The sequence below is a fragment of the Amblyomma maculatum genome, chromosome 9 (genome assembly GCF_055883805.1).
Source record: "Amblyomma maculatum isolate TAMU_Amacu chromosome 9, ASM5588380v1, whole genome shotgun sequence".
NCBI lineage: Eukaryota > Metazoa > Arthropoda > Arachnida > Ixodida > Ixodidae > Amblyomma > Amblyomma maculatum.
In genome coordinates this window covers 128,311,262-128,329,913 of record NC_139352.1, presented here as the reverse complement: position 1 = coordinate 128,329,913, position 18,652 = coordinate 128,311,262, and the positions used below count along the sequence as shown (strand labels likewise).

The 18,652-nt window shown below is 47.4% G+C and overlaps 1 protein-coding gene across 4 annotated transcripts in view; it reads left to right on the top strand.

Moving 5' to 3' along the window:
• Positions 1–18,652, top strand: part of Creld (Cysteine rich with EGF like domains) — a 41,086-nt gene that overhangs the window by 15,692 nt on the left and 6,742 nt on the right. For 2 of the 4 annotated variants that reach the window (XM_084579556.1, XM_084579554.1), the window contains exons 7-9: positions 1,017–1,248; positions 4,399–4,491; positions 12,164–12,259. In XM_084579556.1, the coding sequence (XP_084435682.1) occupies positions 1,017–1,248; positions 4,399–4,491; positions 12,164–12,259 (421 nt within the window). Of the gene's footprint in view, positions 1–1,016; positions 1,249–4,398; positions 4,492–12,163; positions 12,260–17,848; positions 17,864–18,379; positions 18,398–18,652 lie in introns of all 4 variants that reach the window. The other 2 variants (XM_084579557.1, XM_084579555.1) reach the window with 2 other exon arrangements.

Sequence of the window (18,652 nt, the reverse complement as noted above, 5' to 3'; positions counted from 1 at the left end):
AAGTTTGGTATCAGTGCAGGCATAGCTCATTTGGCTTACTGATTTAAGGGCCAAGCGAGCTGCTGAAGCCACCAAACCTGTTTTTTTGTCACACCGATTTTCTCTACCTCATCTTCACACTTGAGTGAACACTAAAATTTATGCCGCATTCAAAGAACAGGAACGCCTACTGGTGGGTGCATAGAGTTGCTTACGCACTTAACTAGAGGGAAAGCTTGAGGGCGCTGCACTTCAGCCACCATGGGCACGCTAAAAATCATGGGCCGGTCTCCTACTTGGTGCGGGACAGTCGGTTTTTCTCGGGTGCATGGAGTGGTGTTACCATGATGTATCTATTTCATCATCATCTCGAGGTGAGTACATAGACTGCAAAAACCATAGTAGCGAAGGCGCAAAAGCAGACGTCGCCAATAAAAGGTTTCTGTTTCCCAAAATGCCACTAAAAACTTTCTTAAGTAATTGGACAACCATAAATATTTTCGAAACCTTTTTTTCCTTTCAAAGAGTGCCTATTAAGTGTGAAATATTGGTATCTGTGCTGCTGAAAGCAAAGCCGATAAGAGAAAGAGCCATCGCTTATATTGTATAAATTTCGCATTGACATGCTGTTTCTCATTGCAAGTTATAGTCACAAAAGTGAATGTTAAGACATTGTTTATGGTAGAACGTTTATCTTTGCATTAGTTTTGGCCAAAAGTTATAGTTCTGCACTCGGTAGGTATCCGGCCCATGATGCTTTGGGCGCCCATGCGGGCTGAACTGGTTGTCAGGAAACTCCATGTAAACTCCCATAGATGGCGACACAGCTTTCCCTCTGGGTAAGAGTAAGAAACTCTATGGGGGTGTGGGAGTCAGATGAGCGGATGAGGTTGAGAAGTTTGCAGGGGTTAAGTGGATGCAGCTGGACCTGATTGTGGGAGATTTACGGGAGAAGCCTTTGCCCTGCAGGGGATGCGGTCAGGATTGATGACGTGCGCAGGCACCTTCAACTTGCTTTCTCTCCCTTTGGTGTCCAGGGCTCTGGGACACGCAAGGGTAACGGCAAATGCGAGTGCCACGCCGGCTACATGGGTGAGCTGTGCGACGCCTGCACAGAGGGCTACTACGAGGGGGAGCCGAGCACCAATGGCACCAAGACGTGCGTTGCGTGCCACCCGTCATGTGAGGGGCCCTGCACCGAGGGTGGACCTAAGGCCTGCCAGGCATGCAAGAAGGGCTATGTCATGAACGAGGAGTTGGGATGCGTCGGTGAGTCTGGGCCGGAGGACGGTGGGCTGACAGCACTGTGAGTCAAGATGTGCCACTGCTACCACCGCAGGAACAAATGATTTAAGCTTGTGGCATGTACTGCACCTGCCCAAGTGCTTTGCTGTTGGGCATAAGGTTGCAGATTTGATTCCCTGCCACACCTCGGCGCAAACCACAAGTGGTTGAAATAGCCCCCCGGTTCCTCGCACTTCCAAGTGCAGTAGACTCTGACAAGCAATGTAGGAAGTTTGGGATAACTTGTGTTGGTGGACTGCCAATAACTCAAACTGGCATAGTTTGAACAGCCAGGTAATTTCCACTGACACTTCGATCATGTCAACATTATGTCCCAAATTCACTAATGCACCTTGACGTTCCACTTCATCGATGAAGAAACGGCTTCTCCTTTACTCAAGGGTCAGTTAGGATTCATGAACACTCCTTTCTGTTTCCTTCAATGAGGTCTCCTTGTGAAACCTCCCCAAGTAGAAGGAAGACCAGCTTATGGTGATGAGATTAAAGTTCAACATTTTCCTACATCTGCATGGCACTGCTCATAACATGCGCATTTTTTGTTCGTGTCAACTCTTCTGAACAACTTCACAAGCAGCCTCAATGTTCATAATAGTCTAGAGAAACATATTTTATCGTTCAGATGAATAAGGAAGGGGTAATGTAAGCCAGTGACGAGAAGCCAGTGAGGAGAACAATTGCTTAGAGACACGTGCAAAGCTGGCGCTATTCGCCAGTGAGGCTTCTGATTTTTGCGTTTTTCAGTTTATTGGCTGACAAAGATGCTGGTTGGAAGCGGGTTTTTTATCGATGCCTTTGAAAGCAAGAAATTATGATTAACTGATAGACTGTTATCATTGCGCGCTGCTGTTGGCAGACTCTTGAGACATAGAAAAAAAAATAATGAACACGGATTCGCTACTCGAAGGCGAAAGGCAAGCGTCGGGTAGTCTGAGGGACCCAAGGTGGCACCTCTAGTTTTGTTAAGGTGTGGGAGAGTGAAGAATAATGCGGAAACCTCAATGTCTCTGTCCCTGCTGTTCAGAGAGCGAAGGGTGCAGCCTCCTCGTGGAGAATCATTGATATGCATGTACACAGCGACGAGTGCTCTGGGTGCCGGTTGGGGAGCTTCCCTTCTCTTTGTGACCACTTACTTGAAAGAGACCCATTAAACTCTTTGAGGACATACGTTTTAGGCAACCCTCCAACAAGGTTCACGAAACTAAACGTTGCCACCCACAATGGCCCTTTGTTCCAGCATGGTGATGACTGCACAGGACGCTACCGGTGCCATGGTGCCTGTTTTTGGCATGTTTTGGATGTGTTCCCTGCAATGGCACAAAATGTACCGCCATACCCTTTGGTTCATATGTACAATGGTCAGGGGAAGTTAGTTCGCTGCTGTGGCATTACTGTCCGAAATCAGTGGCTTATCTACCTTTAACGATGAGGGGTTTCTAACGACGTGGGTCATCGACCAGAAGCCGGGACATGCCATTTTTGCGGGAGTTTTCTTTCTCCACGAGACGAACAGCGAGGAAATGCCTGATGACTTTCAACGGAGGCAGGGACAGTTCTCCACAGAAACCTTTGTCTTCTTAGTTATACAGCTACTTTGTGCAATCCCTAGTTAGGTATGTGCTCGAGCGAGTGCGCTGCGTTTGAGCTTCGGAAGCAGGATCATGTTTGAGAATAGAACGATTGACAGACCTGCTGTAAGAGGCTGACTCGGTTCTGCGATGGCAGGTGCAGCGTCGCCAGGGATAAATAGCACTGCAAGATACGAGTGGTACTTTAACGAAAAGGGCCGGCAACCACCCTGTTACTATACACCACACATGTTGTACGAAAAAGTGTGCCGTAGTTTAATAATTGTAGTTACTTTTTTCTTTTCTTGGCACACGACGACAGCCAGAACGCGGCAGGTGGAGGAGGAGAGCAACAACCGCGCGTGCATGTACACACGTGCTCGAATGTAGCGTGGAGCAGATGACGTGGTAGCGCTGCTCAGATGTTTTGCCAAGGTCTATGGAGGGTGCCGGTACACAAAGCGGTGCAGTGCCCCCTGGCCGAGGTTCTCTTCCCTGTACTGTTCCGCGGACTGCGCAGATCTTAGCTGTAGTTATACTCAGAAAGCGGTGCTGGGGGGGGTGCCAGATCCATTTCCAATGGATTGAAACAATCACTCAACCGACACTTCGATGCTTGGTTCTCTGGAGTTGTTTTATACCCACTGTCTGGAAAAGCTTGGTCTGAGAGAGAATGATGAGATGTCCACCACATTTACAAGTAAGCTGAGTTAACATTAAAAAGGGCTCAACTTTACTCGGACATCTCACGGTCCAAGCACATTTTTGGTTTCTGTCAGATTTGAAGTGGTGAGAAATGATTGCATCGCACACACAGAGACCAGCCTCAGACATTACCACCGGCTGGCCTCAGGCATTGCCAGTATTGTGGCTTGCATGGTAACATATAGTACAAGTGTTACAGGCATGGTGAAAATGGCCTTATAAGAGAGCTCCCAGGCTCATGTGGCGTGCATGAGCAAGTCTTGCCCGGATAGAATTTTAATGTGTAGGAAGTGAAGATGCACTTTTTGGTTACAATATGCCATTTATATCAGTGAAAGCCCAACTCACAGCTGTCGCTGTAAGAGTTAAACTTAACTTAGACAAGGTTGAAATTGGAGGTTTTTAATCACTCCAGTTATGAAACTCCACTTCGTAACCTGGCTTTACCATTTAATGGCCTCATGCAGTTTTTCTGTTTCTCATATAGTATAACATTTTATGCAGTATTTGGTCACTTCATCTCAGCACTACAGGGTGGAGTGACAATCTAATAACCTCTCAATTGGCCCATTTGGAATGCCATATTTCGATACGTGGGCTCTAAGGGAGATATTCAGTTGGTGTAATCTAAGAGCTCTCAGTAAAACTGCAGTGGTGATCTCAGTTGAGACGAAAACAGAAGATTCAGTTAATATATTAAATTTTGTTAAATGAAGTCGCAGCCATAGAGCTCTGCCAATGCAGGTCCAACTTGGTTGCTATCTGATTCCTTGATGGTTCATTCCTTCTTGACTCATTCTGAGGGTGGTTTCTTCTCCTACATCTTGGCTTTTCTGTTTTTCAGATGTGGACGAGTGCATAGAGTCGGAGGAACCTCTGTGCACGGATAAGAAGAACACCTTCTGTGTCAACAAGGAAGGCTCATACGACTGCATGAGTAAGTTTATGCATGCATGCAAAGCATTTGCAATGCATGCTTTGCAGAACTGCTCAGCATTATTTTTCACTCACTCTCTATGGGCAGTTTTGTTTCTCTAGACTTTTATTTCAGGATGCCATATTTATACGTACATGACAAGATACTTGCACTGTACGAGCTTGTGAGTTCTTCATGACGACCAGATAAATGGATGAGAATGCATATACAGTTGAAACTGTTTATAATGGAATCATATTTTGAGCGAAAATTTGTTCCCCGCATTCCAACATCCGTCTTAAATGTATGCACTCAGATTCCTTCAAACAAGTCTGTTTATAATTCTGAGCTTTAACATGGACAACACAAAGGGGTGAAAAAGCTCAGTTTGTGGACGAGGGTCTTATAACGGACTTTTTTTAATTATGGTTAGAATCTCACGAAGCTTTGCACACAGATGTGGTTTTCTCTCCTGATTTCAAAAATGTAATCATAATTGAGCTGATGTTCTCAGATCAAAAGTTATCTAACAAAGTCCAGAGCATAATTAGTGAATTTCTTACGCGGCTTTAATGAACTTTCTCATTGCATTTCGTGGCTTTTAATTATATGGATTTATAGCCAAAGACTTCCCATACCCGATGACATCCTTTGTTTTCCTTTAAAGGCACGTAATGCTCACATATTATGTCGAGGTAAAAGGCTTCATTATTTGATACTGGAACTCATTAAGCTAATCTCAAATCAATATTTATCCATTGCCTAAATTAAAAAATTAAAAATGTCATCGGGTACCTCATTTCTCTCTGAAAAAGATGGTACCATAGTTATTTGTGTTAACTAAAGAGAAGTTATCAAAATCCTGCGTAAGACTGTAGAGATCGACTAAAAATAAGAAACTGAGAAAATGGCATTTGAAGTTTGACCACATATTATAAACTTCAATGATCAGTAGCTTCACTCTGATATTTCTCACCAAAAATGACATGCTCTTCCCATTTCCAAAACTGTCTTCAGATTTTGAATATGTCAACTAAACTGAAGCAATTACCATTACCCATGGCCAAGATAGTATATGCCATTAGGAAATCAGCAAAATTTTGGGCATGCAATACTATTTCACTGGTAATTTGCAAAATCTCGATAGAGTGATGTAAATATTGGATCACCCCCTCATTTTTTCAATATGACTGCAGTAATACTAAGTTTCTCATTGTCACTCAATTAGAATATAAAGAAAAAGCCAGTAAGGCTGAGTGCTGTGTCCAGAAGCAGCACTGAGAAAAATGCATTTGCAATTTGAGACAACCTTTACCTTTTGCTACACTGCAGCTATGGCAGTACAGTCAAACCCGGATATATCGAACTCGAAGGGGACCGCGAAATAGTTCGATATACAGAAATCGGCTTGTGACGGCACTTATGGTGCGAAAAAACTACGTATTTGTCGCGTAATCAACCCAATCCCATAATGATCCCACCCTCCACTTTTGCACCCGAGAATTTGAGGGAAAAAAAAAAAATAAATAAAAAATAAAAACAAGCGTTAAGGCCAGCTCGCTCACATGCAAGCGATTAAATGATCTCAGCAACGAGCGGCCACGACAGAGCGAAGAATTTCCAACTTGTTGGAACTGTGTCCCTCTCGCCGCTCGAGCCACAGCGGCAGCTCAAAAGGTTTCTGCGTCGCCGCGGCAGAAATCGCAAGCGTTTTCGCTTGCATGTCGATGGCGCGCGCCACTCCGTTTGGGTCGTCTCATGCACAGCTCATTTCTTGGCAGCGTGCCAAGATGCTGCGCAGTGATAACGTCAGGGCGTGTTTATCTTTTGATAGCTCCTGCGGTGGCGGGAAGCGAACTGGGAAGAGTGCCCGTGATGGCTTGATTACACAAGCCTGGTTCGATTTATCACGCCGCACTTGGGGCGGGCGCAGTCCACTGCCACAAAATTATTGGAAATTGTGATAGCTAAATGCTGTTTGAAGTGAAAAATGCTAAAAGCCAGTGTCATGATCGCAGCTGACCGCGTGCTTTCGTTGATTCATACATGCAAGGATAAACGACTCCCGAAAAAAAAAAAAAAAAAAACTGCCGCTTTTTAACGTCCGCAGCAGCCATATCTTACGCTACGCCACGCGTACAGCATAACGATAAGAATGGACGACTCTCGCAAAAAAAAAAAGAGAGCGAGAGAGAGCGATCTGCCGCTTCTTAACGTCCGCAAGCGCCATAGCCACGTCAGCCGCCGCTCGCAGAGGCTTCGCAACACACGTTGGAGAAAGCGTCCGACGTTCTGTCTGAAAACGGGCTGAGCTGGCTTGACGCATGCGTAGCGCGTGATATCGCGAACGAAGGCTGGGAGAGAAGAAGGAGAGAGATAGCTCGGCAAAAGAAAGGGCACACTTTTGCGCTTCGCTCTATCGCGTTTTTTCCCCTCTCGTTCCCACCGATTCTCTCTGGTTCATTGACACACATGGCTTGCAAACGTCACGTCACGTGCTGACACGCGGGAAACGATAACCGCAGATGCGCGCGCCTTTGGGGAATGGGCGCGGCGCTGCGCTAGACCAGCCGTCGCCGAACTGTCCCTCCTCATTCCTTCCGTGCGTGGCTTGAAAACGTCATGTGGCAAACAGCCGAGGGTGATGCGATCGTCTTTGGGGAAGGCACACTTTCCTGTGCGTGGCGCGGAGTTCGATATATCGAACGACCGGTGAAATTGAGTTCGATATATGACGCGGCTTTCCTATACTTTTACATGGGATTTTACATGGGATTTTACATGGGATGGGATTCAAGGGGATATTCCGTGAGTTCGATATAACCAAAATTTGATATTTCCGGGTTCGATATATCCAGGTTCGACTGTATAAATGGAATCGTTGTGAGGCTTTGTTCTTTATGAGGAAGGCTATATACTAAACATATAACAGTACCCTCCCCAAATACTTGCAAAAGCTTGCCACAAAGTCTATTATATACCGCCACTAGAACGAGCGTGAGAAGCTTCATTTACCACTTCATATGCCTGTGGCAGTGCCCTTCAAGGCAAACAAATACTCAAGATCTACGATAAAACGATCTAGCTATATTTATAAACTTGCACAAAGTTTAAGGCTAAAACACGGTGGCATACTAAAATGACCTAATAATTGGCTAATGTTCAAGAATGGAACTTTGTTGTACAGCGGATGCAGGGCCGCATGCAGGGGCTCTCCCTGGAGTAAGTTCGAACTTCCACACCCCTTGAGCGCAGCGACGTGATTTCTTAGGCAATCTGCTAAAAAAAAAAGAAAAAAGAAAACCCACGAATCTGTCCGTGGAAATTGCGGCTGAGGAATGCGGGCAACGGCGCGATGTCAGGCTCGCCTGTCTGAAGCGAAGCGGTAAAAAAAAGCAACGAAGTGGGCGCGTCGGTGGTGACCATGAGTATCAGCTGAACAGTGCTATCTATTGATGCTGTCATGGATGCCTCTGAACCTCTCGCATTATATGCAGCCGGATGTGCTGCAGCTAGGCCGAGAACACGCCGCTTCGGATGTAACATGCGACCCTAGCAGCGCGCCGCAGTACTTGTTCGTCGACGCACACTCACTAGGCGCTTTCGTTTTTAATACACTCGTGAGATGGCTATGTCCACCGTGCTATGTCTAAAGACGAGCGCCGGCTGTGAAAACGATTGATATGATCGCGAAAGCGCGTCAGAAACATGCGAAAAACAGCTGCGACGGCGAACGGTAAAAAGAAGAGAACAAAATGGCAAGTCAGTCGCGCTGGCCAATGGGAAGCGCGAGACGAGGGGCTCGCATCGCGAGCGCTCGCTCAGCCAATCAGCGGACCGGAAACGTCTTTTTGAAAACTGCCGACAGTGGTCGCTCTGCTTGAGTGACATCATTTGGAGGTGTCGCAAAATGCGCACAAAGAAATAAACTTCAAAACAAGCCCAAGATGGCGGTGGCCAGCCAGCAGCTTCACCCGCAGCGCGCGCGGGAGGTTTGAACAATTTTCAACCCTTTTCGGACATTTTGAGGCTCCCGTAGTGTTTTAAAAGTCGATTTGATCGTATTTCCTGACCGAATTCAGTGTTGATATTTTGAAGGCTAGTGCTCAAAGTTATAAACATTCTAAAAATGCGTTTTTCTCAAAATTGATTTTTCGCCCATTTTTGACCAGTTAAAGACCCGCGTCCCCCCTTAAGCCCTACGTTAGTCGGACCTGCGGGAACAATGAGTTTTGTGGCTATACTAAACAAGTTTCCAAAACTTACGCACCAACCACAGGCAGACAATGCGGTCCAGCATAATGTGTGCTTCCACATCAATACAATCGTTCCTCCCGTCCATGCACGACCACGTCGGTTGTCTCCCGAAAAGCTCCGTTTAGCTCATCAAGCGTTCGATCACATGCTTGAATTTGTTATTGTTCGCCTGCATCAAGCCCTTGGGCATCTCCACTCCACATGGTCCCAAAAGCAACACCTGGAGACTGGCACCCTTGTGGAGCTTACCGGGCGCTAAACAGCAACTATGCCCGACCGCTACTCTCTGCCGCACATTCAGGACATAACGACCAACTTGCATGATGCTACAATATTTTCCAAAGTGGACCTAGTAAGGGCATACTACCAGATGCCCGTGGCATCAGAGGACATCGCAAAAACCATCATAACAATACCCTTCGGCCTCTTCCAATTTCTTCGAATGCCTTTTGGACTTCGAAATGCCGGGCAGATTTCATGGACGGCGTCCTACGTGGACTAGACTTTTGCCACGTCTACCTAGACGACCTTCTCATTGCTAGCGCCACTCCATCTGAGCATGAGGAACACTTGCGCACCATGTTCAGACATCTTTCCTCCCACGACATCGTCGTCAGTGCAGCAAAATGCTAGCTTGGTGTGCCCCAACTGTCCTTTTTGGGGCATGCTATATTGAATGCCTGGAATCCGCCCCCACACGAAAAAGGTCAAAGCTGTGCAGGAATTCCCGCAACCCAGCAGAAAGCAACAGCTTCAAGAATTCCTTGGACTGGTTAACTTCTATCGCCGTTCCATGCCTTAGTGCGTTGCGATTTTGTACCCTCTGCACAGACTACTATCAGCATTGGACAGCACTGTGAAGAACCTCACTTGGAGTGACGAAGCATGTGACACTTTCTATCGAATAAAGGAGGCTTTGACAAATGCTGCTCTACTAGCATACCCGCAACCCGGCATATCGCTGTGTACCATGGTCGACGCTTCAGAAACAGCCATCTGAGCAGTGCTACAGCAACGTAGCCATGAAATCTGGTACTCAATCTCCTTTTTCTCACAAAAGCTGACTCGAACAGAAGAGCGCTACAGCACTTTCGGCCGAGAACTACTTGCCACCTATGCCGCCATCCGCCACTTTCGTCACTATCTGGAAAGTGTAGAAGTCTTTGTACCTACGGACCACAAACCTCTGACATACGCCCCGCGTTCCCCAGCTTCAGACAAAGGAAGGCACACCGCCCGGCAGTTACGTCAAATGGCTTACATATCAGAGTTTACGACATACATCCGACATGTAAGCAGAGTTACCAACGTGTTCACAGATGCCCTCTCGCACAGCCCTGTAAACACCCTTAGCCTTTCAGAGGGAACATATATACCTCAGTTGATGGCAGCTTAGCGAGCGGATCAAGAGCCGACTCGCTTGCTGACAGCGGCAACTGCCCTGAAATTGCAATGGCTACCTGTATCCGGCTCAGAGGATCGTTTGTGCTGCAATATGTCAACGAACATTCCTCGTCCTTTTGTTCCTGCCGGCCTCCGTTGTAGCGTCTTCCAGTGGCTGCACAAGCTGGCACATCCAGAAATCAGGGCTACTCAGAAGCTAGTGACAACAAGGTACGTCTGGCCAGGTATCAATAGAGCCGTCCGGCAGTGGACGTGAGAATGCATCGCCTGTCAGCGCTTCAAAGTCCAGCATCACACCGGGATGCCATTGACAAGGTGCCCTGCCCCGGACTCTCGATTCGATCACGTGCACTTGGATATTGTAGGACCTCTGCCACCTTCCAATGGTCAGTCGTATTTACTCACGTGTGTCGACCGACTTGTGCGTTGGGGTGAAACTGTGCCCATTGCAGATATCACTGCTGACACAGTCGCCCGCGCTTTTCTGTACCACTGGGTGGCTCGCTTCGGCGCGCCGTTGACGGTTACGACTGACAGAGGCACGAAATTTGAATCTGCTCTTTTGGCCAGCATAATGTGGCTGATTGGCACCTCTCGCATAGGAAGGACTGCCTATCACCCTCAGAGTAATGGCATGGTGGAACGTTTTCACCGCCAGCTGAAAGCAGCGCTTACAACGACCGGAGAACACAGCTGGACAGAAGTACTCCCGCTCGTCCTTTTTGGTATAAGAATAACGTTAAAATCTGGAACTGCAGCGCCACTGAGCTAGTCTATGGAACAACATTGCGACTGCCCGGCAAATTTTTCGCATGAGCCATAGATGAAAGAGCCGTTCCGGCTCTTTCATCTATGGTTCATGCGAAAAATTTGCCGGGCTGACTATTGCTCATGCGAAAAATTTGCCACTGCTGACTATTCAAGCCAGCTACGCGACATAATGGGCAAGGTTTGTGCCATGCCATCTTGTCAGCCAGCTCCGCGACCTGTCTACGAGCACTTGAATCTGGGGTCTTGCTCCCATGTTTTTGTGCGACATGACGCCGTGGTGCGGCCTCTTACACCGCTGTGCGACGGTCCGATCAAGGTATTCCACCGCACGGGAAAACAATTGATGCTGGCCATCCGAGGCTGACACGAGGTCGTGTCTACTGACTGCGTGAAGCCGGTCCATATAGACAACTCCCCAACATCAGCGCACTACACGCGTAGTTGGAGGCGCAGCAATGCGCCAGTTCGCATGGACCTTTAGTTACACGGCAGCAGCACACTGGGGAGGGAGTGATATAGCGACCTACATGCACGCGCTGCGCCGATAGATGTCATGCCGCACGAGGAATCAGATGGCACATCATGGACACACCTAATGGCCAGAAGGAAGAAAAAAGATTAGCCTTGGTTTGGGATTCACGGCTCGCGGTCACTCATTCCTGGCCTGCGCTAGCGTCTCAACACGGGTATCAGTCATAATAAATAGCTGGAATTAAACAGATTTCAGGCTCAACTCTTCTTGCAAACATCGCTGCTACAATAAATGCACCAGCACATTATGCCTTCAGTCGGCTTGCTTTCTTCTAATTCTGTAACTGAGTATAAATATTTATTGTTTAGATCTTTCCCACAAACTTTGTGACCACTGTACAGAATCCAATCATGTAATCCCTTATCATTAACATCTATCCTGCTGCATGGACCAGTGTCACAGGATGGGCAAAGAAATTACATTTTCTCTAGCCATTGGTACCTCTTGACAGACAATATGGAACCGCCATCCCATGGAGCTCTTGGATATTAATGATGCTTACCCAGGTCTCCACAAAGCTTTAGCTAACGTCATTCATTTGGGTGTTGTTTGATGTCTGTAAATGTTTGTACACTGTATTTAGCAGTACTCATATTGTTGCTTTATCAGTCTTGCAGTGCAGTGCCTTTGGTCTCTCAGGGGCAAAATTAAGTCTGCTACATTAGAGCGTACCTTCTGCGAGTCGCCTCGTGCAGGCTGGTTTCTGAGCCCTCTTTTGTCTGCTTGCAGTGTGTGACTTTGCTTGTGACGGCTGCACGGGAGAGGGGCCAGACAACTGCATCAAGTGTAACAAGAACTACATCCTCAAGGACAAGACCTGCGTCGGTGAGTCCGGCCACACCAGTCAGTCACGTGCTCTGCTCTCCTGCAGCTTTGCTCGTCTTAACTGATTCCCTATGCACGTCACACATGATTGTCTTTCAGTTTAGAATTCTGCATCTGTTATTTTGCTGTGCATGGGGAAAGGCTTTCATTTGCTTATTCCGTGAAGTTTTGGGGCTTCATGACTTGACAAAACCATTCCATAGCACTCTTTGGTAGTCTTGATTCATTGTGAGAATGAACTGAAAGGCACAAAAGAACATCTTGAATAGTTTTAATGCAGCAAAGACTTGGTGGATTGTGGAAAGAGGCCGGAAGTTGGGTTGTCGCTAGTTCATCTTTTTCTGCTTTCTGAGTTTTAATGGAGGAGAAATGCGAGGCTCCTGTGTACGTACTCTACGATGTGAGCACACTCCAAAGAACTCCAAATGATACGAACTAATCCAGAGCGCTCCACTATGGCGTCCCTCATAGCCCCTGCGGCACTTTTGAGACACTCGGTCCGTGGCACCTTCCTTTATTATCTTGGCATCTTTCATAGTCAGGTAAAGACACAATAAAGTGTCTATTGTTCCATAGCATATGACTGCATACTTGTCTGATTGCCAGAGTTTTAGATCAGCTACAGTTGAATACCTCAACATCGAAATTCACGGTGCACGAAAAAAAATTCAATTGCCCAAGCAGCCGTAAATACTTTCAATACCAAAAATCGGTAATCTTGCCTTGCTTGTGCTTCACACTGAACAACGCTGTCACACGATGTTAACATTCAGTCAGCAAACCCATTGCGACATCGTCATCACAGGTAGCAACAAAACTCCTGATGATATCGAAAGCGTCCATCACCTGTGAGGCAGTTGCAGAAGGGGTGCATCCTGCAGGTCACTCTGGCTTCTTGAATGAGAAGGGAGCCTTAGGGGCATTGAATTTCCCGGGGTTCTTGCATTCCGAATCAGACATGTCACCCTTGGGCCACACAGACACCTTCATACAGCTTGGTTAAGCAGGGCTTTTTATCTGTGTTGGATGTTCTTTCACATAATATGGTAGGATATGAATGTATGCTGGAGAATGTTTATGAAATAATAGAACCTCAAATTAAGGGATTAGCGATTAGGCAAGTGATAAACTGCATGTATGCAAACGAGAATCCACAAGGCAAGCCGTGGATGGGCACTGTAAATTTTGTTACATCATCCTTAAAAAGGGAAATTAAGTGTCTTCTAGTTTTTTGTCTAACGGCCTCCTAAGCCACAGGCTTTGCAAAAAGAAATCAAAAACCAACAAAAACGGTGATGCAGCAGTCCTCAAAAGAATACTGAGGAAAACACATTTCTACTGTTCTCAAGGCCTTGCACATCATTGCCAAAAAAAAAAAAAAGCAAACTTTTGCAGCCTCTACTATTGCATGATTTTCCGGTAAGAAGCAGCGGTTGCAAAAGTAATTCCCAAAAATCTTGATACTGCTGCACTTGGAGCGGAGGCTTTGTTGACACTATGTGAGGTTCTTTTCTTTAAATCTTCTGGCCACCTTATTCTGTGGCTTATTCAGAAACAGCAATCTAAATAGACGACCAGACTGACCAAACTAACAACGAATACATTTATATACAGACATGGACGGGACGAAAGTAGAACGAGCAAGTGGGACGATGGCAAAACACATATTGTCAAAAAGTCACCAAGTTGTTGGATGGAGAAGCCGGTGCAGACGCTCCGGGTAGTCAGAGTTCTGCAGGGTCGGTGCAGTAGGGCCTCAGTAAGCTCAGCGGAAGGCTAGGCCACCGGACGGGGCCCAGTAGAGGCAAGAGGCCTCGAGTGGCCTTTCCACGGCCGATGCGTTAGGCCTCCCCGACGTGCCTGGGCTCAGCACGGCGCCGAACGCTCGTGCCAGTGAAGAGCCGGCGCTGTGGCACTCCCGGGCCGACCACCGTTCCGAGTTTCGTGGACGACAGGAGAACAGGACAGGATACGGCCGGCAGGCCCCAGGTCTGGATCCCCGGGTCAGGCCTGGCAGAAGACGCACTGCTCTGAGCTCCTTGGGCAGCCGATCGGCTCCGCTGCTCGCCTGTTCTCCCCTGCTCGTGCCTCGCGCTCCTCGAGCCAACCTCCACGTTTTTCTCCTCTTCTTTCTCCAAACGTGATTTTCTTTCTTCGTCTTTTCTCAAATTATCATATGTTCTTCACAAATATGCCCCCCCTTTGAGAAGTTTTTTTTTTCGGGAAAAAAAAAAAACTTGGGGCCATGACACTGATGCACTCTTTCGGAGGACGACGGCACACCACAACACTGCTGCACCCATCACTGCACACCCCACAGAGTGGCCACACCATTGCTATAGTCTGCTGAGAGTCTGAGTCACTCGCGCACACAAAATAAAAAAAAAGCATTCGTACTAATACAAGTAACATTAACACTCAACACTTGTCAGAAGAAATAAACTCTTAGAAACATACTATGAACAGCACGACGACACCTCCAAAGACAGCACAGAGATTAACATTGTCTCCCGTATCATTCTCGATTCAACAGTTGACTATTCTGTATCGAGTCTCGGTTCCCCAGTCCACTCTGGGACCAAGGTTCTTCACTGAACGTTGACAACGGAGTTTTCGACTCGACGTTATCAAGAACTACGAAGGATGAAGTTTGTAGGGCATTCACTGGCTGGCGCTCTTCGTAGCTTTTTGTGTTAATGGACATGCGTCCTAATGGAGCGTTCCTCAGGCTTCCTTTAGGGACAGTCCTCTGACATGCATCACACGACCTCACAAACCGCTTAATGTCAGCTTGCACCCCTGGCCAGTAAAAGTCATCAAGCACTCTGGCGGTAGTTTTTCTGACACCCTGGTGGCCGACAAGTGCACTCCCATGTGCCTGCACGAGGACCTGACAGGCGCAAAACCTTCGGAACGACCGTTTGTTTAATTGTTTTTCCTGGACAAAATTGATAGGTCCGGTACAAAATGCCGTCACTTAGATGGAAGGTGTAGGCCGTCTGCCCTTTTCCGTGATAGGTTTTCTTAAGCTTGCGACGACACACGTCTAAGCTGGCGTCCTCTTCTTGTTTCTTGCGAAAAACAGACCGAGATAAGTGGAGTACGGTTTGAGTGGCATCCAAACCAGTCCTTGAAACTTTCGCCACCAGAACCTGGAAAGAAGCACTGTACCCATCATCACTGGCAGGTATGCTTCTCTGGCCCGTCAAGACTGTTGGAGCGTCGGCGAACGGGACGCTTGCACCCGGAACGTTGCCGATAATTACGTCATATGATGGCGTCGGCAGACACCTAGCAATAGCTTTGCCTGTGAAGTATGGCGACTTGATAATAACCTCCGCCTCAGGTGCTTCGATGTCAGAACCATCCGCTAAATGTAAATATGCTTGCTCTCCGGTATATGCAGCCTCGGGCACCAAAGCCTGACGCACCACGATGTCATTAGAACCAGTGTCGTGCAGCACCGACACTGCTTGTCCGAACACTTCTCCATGCTTCACTGGCATGTTGTTAATAATCTGAGATGGACTAAGAGCCGAATTGTCCCTTCGAATTTCTAGGCATGTTGTTCCCAGCTGACGACCAGGGCGGGAATCTCGAGGGGACGTGCAGCAAGCAGACGTCTCCCGGTCATTTGAATTTCCGTATCGACACAACTGGGTTTCATGCCCAGATTTGCGACATAATGTGCAATATGGGGGCTTCGGTTTTGTACGGCAATCCGCCGACCTATGTCCGATCTCTTCACAGATGAAGCATCGAATTCTAGTCATTGGGTTTGGGGCTGCGTCCTGCGGTTTCGCAGAATTCTGCTCAGCTCTATCTTTAAAAATCGCGAGGTTATTCTGTCGCTGAGCCTCAAGAAAGTGATCGGCGGCCTCAGCAATCTCGTCCACCGTTTTACAATTACGTTCTCGCAAGAAGAGAACTAAACAATTGTGACAGCTGTTTAAAAACTGCTCAGCCATTATCATATCCCGAACCACTTCAAACGTGCGACCTTGTCCTCGCATCTCCACCCAGCGGTCAAAAAAAACTTAACAGCCTTGTGGTGTACTGGGAAGCTGTCTCACCATCTTGCGGCTTGCTTCCACGAAACTTCTCTCTGTAGCCCTCAGCCGTGAACCGAAACCTCCGAAGTAAGGCAAGTTTCGCTACATCGTAATTGACTGAGTCCTCAGGAGAGAGTCGTCCAAAGACTCTGAGAGCTTCTCCGCCGAGGCACAGACTCAAAGCCATGGCCCACTTCTCTTTCGGCCAGCCCTGGCCAATGGCAACATGTTCAAAACGCTTCAAATACGCGTCCAAATCGTCCCTTTCCTCATTAAACAGTGGAATCAATCCATGAGGACTAATTGGGAAAGACGGAGCTGGTACGGTACCGTGCTCAGCGCTTCCAGCAGTAGGGGCGTTTTCTCCCAATTCCGCAAGTCGTACTCGTAGCTGCAAATTCTGGTTTTCTTGCTCCAAGCGCTGCTTCGCCGCTTCACGTTCTGCAGCTCTCTCTTCGCGTTCGGCAGCTTTGTCTTCCCTTGCCTTCTGCAATTCTTTCTCCACCCACTCGCGCAACTCAATTCCCTGCAAACCTATACGTTCCCCTACCGCGAGCAACTCTGGTGCACTCATTTTTCTCCAATCTCTAGCCGCGGGAAATTGTTGCTTGGCCGGCCTGGTCCTGCCGTGGACGCCAAAATTGTGAGGGTCTTTTCTTTAAATCTTCTGGCCACCTTATTCTGTGGCTTATTCAGAAACAGCAATCTAAATAGACGACCAGACTGACCAAGCTAACAACGAATACTTTTATATACAGACATGGACGGGACGAAAGTAGAACGAGCAAGTGGGACGATGGCAAAACACAAATTGTCAAAAAGTCACCAAGTTCTTGGATGGAGAAGCCGGTGCAGACGCTCCGGGTAGTCAGAGTTCTGCAGGGTCGGTGCAGTAGGGCCTCAGTAAGCCCAGCGGAAGGCTAGGCCACCGGACGGGGCCCAGTAGAGGCAAGAGGCCTCGAGTGGCCTTTCCACGGCCGATGCGTTAGGCCTCCCCGACGTGCCTGGGCTCAGCACGGCGCCGAACGCTCGTGCCAGTGAAGAGCCGGCGCTGTGGCACTCCCGGGCCGACCACCGTTCCGAGTTTCGTGGACGACAGGAGAACAGGACAGGATACGGCCGGCAGGCCCCAGGTCTGGATCCCCGGATCAGGCCTGGCAGAAGACGCACCGCTCCGGGCTCCTTGGCCAGCCGATCGGCTCCGCTGCTCCCCTGTTCTCCCCTGCTCGTGCCTCGCGCTCCTCGAGCCAACCTCCACGTTTTTCTCCTCTTCTTTCTCCAAACGTGATTTTCTTTCTTCGTCTTTTCTCAAATTATCATATGTTCTTCATACACTACCACAGAAACAGTGCACCTTTGTTCCGGTGTCATTTTTCCTCTGTCTTCATATTTCTGTGTGCATGATAAGGGGAAGTATTATTTATTTTCTCGTGTGTCGTTTTCACCTTGAGTACTATGTGTTGTGTACCTTGTTTTGCTTCTCTTTTGTTCCTTTTTTGAGGTTTTCTTTTTGTTTTTGTTCTTTCTTCCTCCACAGATGCATCTGATGAAGGTACCGTGGATATTCTTTGCACATCCATTTTGTTTGAATGCTGCATGGAAACGTTCTTACGTTTAGCCTTTTTCTGTGATAATGTGTGTCGCAGTTGGACCTCAGTCTAATTATTTCGCAAGATGTATGAAATAATTAGATGAGACAGGCAATTTGATTACTTTGAAATGTCTTGACAAAACACAAGAAAAGGTCAGATATTGAGCCCTCTTAAATGTTATTGCCTGATAGTATGCAGCGCATATACTGCTTTACAAGGTAAGGAACAAAACGGCAACCAAAATAGAAGAAATAACCAGTGTCTTTAATTGCGAAACATTTTGGCATTTTTTGACCTCAGAGGCTGGCTTTCCTCCTTGTGTCTTGGAGACGCATTGAGCCAGATGTCTTGTTCAGCTGAGGTTTGACTGTGAGCACACAGGCTGTTATTGTGCACTTTCTGCTTGCTTTTATGCACCGTTTCTTTTTCCCCTTGCACTGACTGCATGTTGCTACCACTCTTTTCACCACCTTTAGACGATGATGAGGGAGAGGGTAAGTGAAACCTCAGCCTCTTCCATTTCTATTCTTTGTGAAGACATTACTATTTCCTCAGAATATTCATTCTCTTCTCCACCAACATACTATCTTATTTATTTTCATGGTGAATGTGCTAGCATTACCAAAAATCCACCCTTTTATTTTTGTCAAAATATGAATTTCTGCCAATGTAATTACCCTGTGTAGCATATGCACCCATAAAATTTTCAGAAAGGTAACAAGAGAAAAGAAGTGTAATTGTAGAAATAA